At 42.4% G+C, this 7,874-nt stretch overlaps 1 protein-coding gene across 7 annotated transcripts in view; it reads right to left on the bottom strand.

Annotated features, from left to right (window-relative positions):
• Positions 1-7,874, bottom strand: part of LOC106955327 (disabled homolog 2-interacting protein) — a 105,472-nt gene that overhangs the window by 5,953 nt on the left and 91,645 nt on the right. For all 7 annotated transcript variants that reach the window (XM_015045432.1, XM_015045434.1, XM_015045433.1 and 4 more), the window contains 2 exons: positions 595-797; positions 417-504 (listed from right to left, as the gene is read on the bottom strand). In XM_015045432.1, the coding sequence (XP_014900918.1) occupies positions 417-504; positions 595-797 (291 nt within the window). The remainder of the gene's footprint in view (positions 1-416; positions 505-594; positions 798-7,874) is intronic.

Below are 7,874 nucleotides of genomic sequence, written 5' to 3'. Positions count from 1 at the left end.
CACACACACACACACACACACACACACACACACACACACACACACACACACACACACACACACACACACACACACACACACACACACACACACACACACTCGTTACTGTGGGCGTGAAGGAGATTAATGACCTTTGTTTGTCTGTGCGTGAATTTGCATTAATGCCATGCTGCGGGGGCGGATGTTTTCCAGTTTGACTTGAGAGACGTATATCTGAAATTTGTTTCTGCACCGTAAAAGGAGTCATAAAAGTAAATGTTGTTTCTCAGGAAAAACAAAAAAAAAAAAGAGAAAGAAAGAGAGAACAGGTATATTCTGTTCAACCACTGGAGCTTTCCCAGATTAGATGCAAAAAAATGAATTAAACATCTTCTTGTATGCAGTGATATCAGTCTACAATGAATGTTTCGACAGACCTGCGCATCAATGATCTTCTGTTTAGAGTCCACGACCGCTTGCATGTCAGAGTGGTCCTTCTTCAGCTCCTCCTCTACCGACATTAACCTGGGTGTCACAACAACAAATGGGGACACAACTGTTAAGTAGCTACAGAGCAAACGCACAGCAGCACGCACACTCCGCTTCCTCCAGTACCGGCTGATGATGCTCTTCATCTGGAGGTCCTTGTCGTCCTGCTGCCTACGCAGACGCTCCTCCGACTCCTCCAGCCTGGCCTGGTACTCCAGCAGGACCTTCTGGGCCTGCTCGTCCTGACCCTTCAGACGGGCTTCGTACTCCTCCAGCTTCTGCACGGAGGCGCGCAGTTTCTCCTGCAGCACTGCGATCTCCTGCTGGTACTGCGGAGCAAAAGCACCGGAGAGAGACGGAGAGATGCTAGTCGTCATCGGGACACATCGGGAGCCGTACTTGCTTTAATCGCACGAGAACAGGAGAAAAAAAAAAAAAAAAAGGTGCAAATACACCGGTGATTACGAAAATATATCCAAGGGCCTGTCGAGCAGAGTGGCTTTTCAATAGTAGAGACAGAAAAGTTGAGAGGCTTTTGTTAAACAGCAAGAGGAAGAGATGAGTTGCAAACTAAACCCTACAAATCCCCATCTGCCCATTGTAAAGCCTCATGGGAGGGTTTCAGAAAGTTCTCTTCATGCCAGAGGGAGAAAGCAAAGGGTAGAAATTGATTTTGGTGAGGAAAAAAAAGAAACTAAACTGTGTGGTGAGTGAGGGGTAAGACTGTAAAGTTTTCAGCTGCCTTACAAAAGTACTCGGAATTATTACAATTTTTTCCCCCCACATTTTATGACGTGATAAAGCAGCTTTGATGTAATGTCTACTGCCGCTGCGTTTCCATCCACTATGTAGCTGCGCAAAGTGAAATTCTGAAAATTAAAATAAAAACTCGCGTCCTAAGACAGAAAGTTTTTTCGCTAGGATGAGGTTGTTTTTCAGCTTTGTCGAAATGAGTCCGTCTTGCAATGGAGGCGCTTTTCTCGTGACGACCGACAAGATGTCACTACAACAGGAAGACGGCAACGGGAAGTGGTAGGAGGATGATGGCGCTGCGTGTTTTTTACTGAACAGACTTATTCACGTGTGATTTTTAACTCCATCTCTGATTTAACGGAAATACGACATGAGCGGAACAAAGTATCACACTCGTCTGATAGAAACGCAGGTGATTCCGCATAACCTTCGCTCGCTCGTCCTTTCCAGATAAAGGATTTAAAACTTGCCTGTAAGGGAATTCAAATCTTCTGGTTGTTTTTTTTCTCTCTCTATAACCCGACTATACTTTAAACTTTTATCAACTTCATCCCTGAGCCGCATGCCGTGTTCCTTGAATTTTAAAACACACAGCTCCGTGTGCATTTCCTCACCTCACACCTGGCATGTGTCAGAATGAGAAGAGGTGTCTGCAGCTCTTGTCTTGCAGTTTGTTGCCACAGTGCAGGTGAAAGCACACGGTTCATTTTTGATACAACCTGTTTGCCTATCTGGATTGATTTTTGTTGGTCTTTTTTTTTTTTTTTTTTTTTAAACAAAACGAAATGCTGCAACCTTCAGCAACAACTGATAAGGAGTTTAGTCTCGGGTAACCTTTCCCCAGCACCCTGAATTATCTGATTCCCTCGCACGCGGAGAGAATGCTATTGGGATCCCTTATCGTTCTCCGTCACCTTCCACGCACGCCAAATCGCCGAGACGTTTTTCTGTTCAAGCAATCTCTACAAGGGGGGGAACGGTGACCTCAAACAGATAACGGCTTGTCGTCTGCTGTCCTCGCCTTTCTCCGTCTCTGATCCCTCCGTTCTTGTGTCCGATCCCCTCGAGGGGAGCTTTCGTTCTGCTTCTCTGTTTCCCTCAAAGCGAGCCGCACCTCCGACCTGCTCGGCTGTACTCGAGCACCCGACCGTCCCGCCTGCATTTGCTTGCGTGCAAAATGAGAAGACGTGACTCGTACGGTGACCTGCGCGTAAAGCTCAGCAGAACGGAGAGTGAAGTGAACACGCCTGGTGTGAATATTGATAAGAGGAAGAACAAAAGAGAGATGGGGAAACAAAGGAGCTTTGAACAGATGTCCCCTCCGCCCGCCTGCTGTCCTGATGCTCCAGCTGACAACATTCCAGATAAAGTTATCTTTCCGCTCGGGCCAACGGCGGACACCTTTCACAAGGAGCAGTTGTGCAGAAATGGTCGCCATCGACTTCAAATTTATAAATGGAGGCCAAATGGAGCTGAACACACATTGTTTAGTGAGGAGCCGTGCTGTAAAGTTAGAAAAAAAAAAGCTTTCTTTGGAAAGGATTTTGCTTCCTCAAATCTCTGCTGTGTATAAAGTGATGTCCAGATATGCTCAAGAATTCAGACGCAACGTTTTAGTTAGTTGTGTCAGAGCTTTTCTTGCAAAAGAATTAAATCAAGCCTAGTAGTTTTGTCAGAATGATGTTGGAAATCCTCCGTTTTGTCTCTCAGTTCAGTTGGAGATCCAGCATAATCCAGTTTTTTTTTTTTTTTTTTTTTTTTACATTTTATCACCAAACATTTAAATTTTCACAACAAGCATTTCATGCAGTGGAACAACACACTAGCCTTTTCATGCGTAGCGGTCACTGCAGTGGACAGCCATCTAGGGGCCATTTTCTTGTGAATATGTATGTTGCAAATGCACACAGACCACTGAAGTGGACACTGGTGCGTCACGCAACACACCATCAACTACTGGCCAGGAACCGCGAGTCCAAGAACATTTTTGTTAAATCCAATGTGGCAGACAGACAGAGAAGCAGGTCGACCAACTCAGGAAAATCCAGGCCCTACTTCTACTGTGGAGAAGTCTGGTAGGTAAAAAAAATAGTGTGACATCAACTAAACCCTTAAGACTAACACTACTGATGTATGGAAGAAAATTACAACTGATCACCTAGAAATTTTTTTTCCCCCCACCTATATTTTATGTCTTAAGAAAATCATAAGAACTTTGGGGAAGAAAAAAAAAAATCTTGACATAAAGGATTATAATTCATGCACCAAAGTGCTAGACTTGCCAAAGATTTTTGATTACGTTACGGCATGGACTTTGACTAGGCTATTTTGCTTAGTCCGATGTAGTAACTAAACCAGGCCATCGTAGCTCGGGTTGTGTGTGCGGCAGCATCGCCCTGCTGTTTTGCAGCCTCTTCAGCTCGGCACTCACTGTGCGGTCTCACAAAGGGGTAGAGAACTTAAACATGCCACCCTCTGCGAACTTGATATGACGGCAAGTCGTGTCACACCGAGCGACAGAAGATGGCAGACAGCACTGGCTTGCTACTGCGGAAAAGCATTGTCAGAGAGATCCGACAGACACGTCAGTCAGTCAGTCGGGGAACGGACAGTGAGTTACGGGCGTTGATGCATTTATTATTAGAGCAAGACGGCGAGAAGAGGAAGGGGAGAGGAAGCAGCAGGAGACGTGCTCATGACTGGGACAATGAGGAGGACAGAAATCGGATGTTTCGGTCACAGAAACATTTTGACATTCTGTTGCGGGCTGTCTTTGGTCGGGACGCCTGTCACACTGGACGACTGCAGGCCGCCGCTTCCAGCTCACGACCAGAGATTTTCTGTCACGATTAAAGATGGCTGATAACGATCCCGTACGACCTCGGGGGGGTTTCCTCATTGGATTTCCCTCGTCCCTCCAACCAGGACCCACAATAACGCTACCACTACTATTTCTCAAGAAGATGTGCTGTGTTAGCTTTGTTGCTACAAATGATGTTTTGTATGTAGACCATAAAGTTGCATTTAGTTATGGTTTTCTTCTAACAACTTTTCACAAAAGAACAGATTAATGTAATTCACAACCAACAGATTTTGTGTTGTGACGTTTCTCCTGTGGATCTCTGCAGCTCTCGGCTGTATCTCTGATCAAGTGGACGTCTTGGTAGGATTGCAGTTGTGCCAAATTTATGCCAATGTTCAGATTATAGTTGGAACAGTGTCAGTAAAAGTAAAACTGCTTTAAACTGCTAAGGTACATAATGGTCTGCAGTTGTAATGCGACTAATGTGGAAAAGTTTAAGATGTGCAAATGTATTTTTATTTTTTTGCAGGGTGCTGTAGATCTAGAAGTAGGCAACACTAAGGTTGTGTTAGTCCAAGTCTTTGGGCTCGATTGTGGGTTATAACAACATAAATGTCTTTCCTCCTGGTTGTCTTTAATGAAGGAAACGCTATAATTTCTGAGGTAAATCTTAAGTAAAAAAACTGGAACTGTGACAAATAAGGCTGGATGAGGGCCTAATTTTATCTTGTACCCCACACAAAGAGGAGGATGAGTGGTAAAACAAATAATAAGTGTGTAAATCTTATTGTTAGATTTATTCAGAGGGAAATTATGCAACTACTTTAATAGGTTTGCATTTTAAACATTTTGCACATCTTCAACAGGGGTGTCAAAAAACGGAGAGGGTGCTGAACATGCTCAGCCTGGACTTTTCATAATTTTTCTCTATTCAGTATTCTCCATCTACCAGTCTGGAGTTTCAAAATTTTTTTTTGGTAGAGCAGAGTGAGTAAGGAGGTGAAAACAAGAAATAAAAATGTCTGAAGTTTGAGTTGCCAGGGTTAAAAAAAGAAGCTAAATTCTGTGCAAATTCACGACATGAGACGTTTTACTGAACTTGATGAGTTGTGCGCTCAGAGTCCATCCCACCTCCTTATATTTACTTCTCAATGACTAAGATGTATTTATTAAACTCCCCTGCTTACTGGCTCATGAATAATTTTTGTATTCCTCAGATGGCCTTATTTAATTCAGCTATCTTTAAGAGGGCGAGAGAAAAAACCCTCTTAATTTTAATATTTGATATGTTGTTTCTGTAATTAAGGAATGTTATGCATGACCCTAAATTTTGTTTTTGCGATGGAATATGCAAATGCTGCTGGAAAAAGAAAAATATTCATATAAACTGAAAATATATATATATATTCTTTTTCCTTTTTACTCGTGTGAATTAAGAAATGCAAGATTTGTGACCCATGAATATTTCCATATTGGATAAAACATGCCCTGTATTTTTACAGCTCCTATGACACACAGTGTGCATTGTAAACAAATTTAACACTGCATAAGATGGTTGGTTAGCGGCGGCTCGCCTCTGCGGAGGCCGTACTGTCTTCCAGTCCGTTCTGCCGGTTCAGCGCGGCTGCGGTTTCTTTGTTAAGACTCGAGTTATTGCCTTCTTTGGTAGTTCTCCCTCCCAGGGCTGCTGGCTTCTATAAAGTATGAGCTATGTTAGGATGACAGGTTTCTTCTTATTATAGAGTGGCGGGAGGGAGGGGAGGAGAAAAAAAAATGGAGAGAGGGAGCATGTGGGAACCAAACAAAGCATAAGAAGCAGAGCAGCGATGAACAGCTGTAGACACTGGGAAGCTGAGGAAGCGGCACAAAAACGACTTTTTGTCTCGATCACACACATGCACGCACAGGCTACACGGATATTCGGTGCGTTAATCCTCACACGCATGTACACGTGGTGCTGAGTTTGGGTTTGAAATCTTACTTTTGTGATGTGAGGAGGAGGGGGGAGTCCTAAGAAAATGTATTTTTTTTGTGTGTGTGGTATTATGAAGACTGCTGCTTGTGTGTACATAACATTAGACTTTAATTTCCTAAATATCCCCAATATATTCAAAATGATATTGAATAAAGCACTCAGTGTGACGAGGACTATTTATTTCAGTTATTTTATTTTATTTTTTTCCAGGTGGGAAAGCGCTTAGCTCAGCTTACAGGAGAACAATTAAGGTGTTCTCCCTTACAAATGATATACATCGAATGTGTTTAAATTAGTTCCAGTTGGCTGAACGAGAAAGACATCTTAATCTATTTAAATGGCCTTTCCACCAGCCCTGCAGGTCAAACAATTGACCTATTAGTAAGAAAATAACCAACAGATTAATGAAGTTGCTGCAGGAGTAGTTGTGATATTGAGCGCTGGTGCCTGGAGACTAAAAAGTGTTACTTTGTGTTTTTGTGCAATTAGCAAAATGAACAACATTTTTACAACATTTGCAGTCTGACATGCCGACAAAAATACATATTGCGGTCACGTCGGACAGTTGGGTTTGATAGAGGCTGTGATTATATATAATTGTGATTTCGGAGTCTCCCACAAGTCCAAATCAAAATGAAGAGCAAAGAGGGGAAATGCTGCAGCAGAACAACAGGAGGAAAAGAAAAGATGTCTTCAGAAGATGAATACAGTGCCTTGGGAAAGTATCCATACCGCTTCCACATATTGAGATATTTTGTCACAACAAATTTCCAATGTCTTTATTAGGATTTTATGTAGCAACACAAAGATGTGCATATTTGTGAAGTGACAGAAAAAGGGATACAAGGACTAGAGCGTCGTATATCTGTATTCAGCCGTCTTTTTTTTCTGGAGCATTTACCAATTTGGCAACGTTGTTGTTTGTTCTTTTTTTGCAATATTCTCAGTCGGATTTAGACCTGGACAAAGACTGGGTCGTTTTAACGACGAATATGCCAATCTAAAACATTTTGACTGTAGCTCCGGCTTTCTGTTTATGATAGTTGAAGGTTAACCAGCACATAAATAATATCATCTTTACAGCATTGTTGCTTATGTGTTTTTATTTATACTTTTTCTACAATTGTCAACCAGCTTTTGCACATTTCCACTTTTATTTTGTCGATTTATCTTGGTGATAAGTCTTTGAGACTGGAAGGCCTCCTTGTCATCACCCTAATCATCCCCGATGATTAGGGTGAGAACTCTGATTGGGCCCCTCCAAACTGATATTACTTCAAATTGTTTGTAAAGGTAAAATATATAACTTTGAACCTGTCAGAAGAATCAGTTCTCTGTAGCATGACGCTGCCACCACCGTGTTCTGTAATAGAAATGGTGATTTACAGTAACAGTGTTACGGTCTCATCTGACCAGAACACATTCTCTTCTGTTTTCTTCTTCTGGTGAAATACAACAGATCTTTGAATAACTTTCACACACAGGTACATTTTTATTCCTTATTAGGTGACTTTTAAGAAAAGTTGTTTTCATTGAGCTTCATTTATGTTTGTGCATGTAAAAGGGGGCTGAATACAAAACCAAAACGGCACACTTGGGATGTTTTTCGTAAAAAAAAAAATTCTGAAAACTACTCCCTCTACTGTCTGTGTTGGTTCGTCCCATTAATTCGTTGTTAAATATGTTAAAGTTTGTGGTCGCAACTTGGGAAAATGTGAAGGAAAAAAAAATGCAAGGAGTAAGCAGACCTTTTCAAAGCTCTGTATGTGCCACAAGGTGAGGAAAAGAAGAGAGAAAGAGCTCAGTGGGGGGGGGGGGGGGGGGAAAAAAGAGGGGGGGGGGGGGGGGAAAAAGGAAAAGGGGGGGGGGGGGGGG

Source organism: Poecilia latipinna, unplaced genomic scaffold (genome assembly GCF_001443285.1).
Source record: "Poecilia latipinna isolate Pla-1442-1.1 unplaced genomic scaffold, P_latipinna-1.0 Scaffold726, whole genome shotgun sequence".
In the NCBI taxonomy this organism is placed as follows: domain Eukaryota; kingdom Metazoa; phylum Chordata; class Actinopteri; order Cyprinodontiformes; family Poeciliidae; genus Poecilia; species Poecilia latipinna.
Note: the sequence above shows the minus strand (reverse complement) of the source record. Positions and strands in the feature narration are given on the sequence as shown.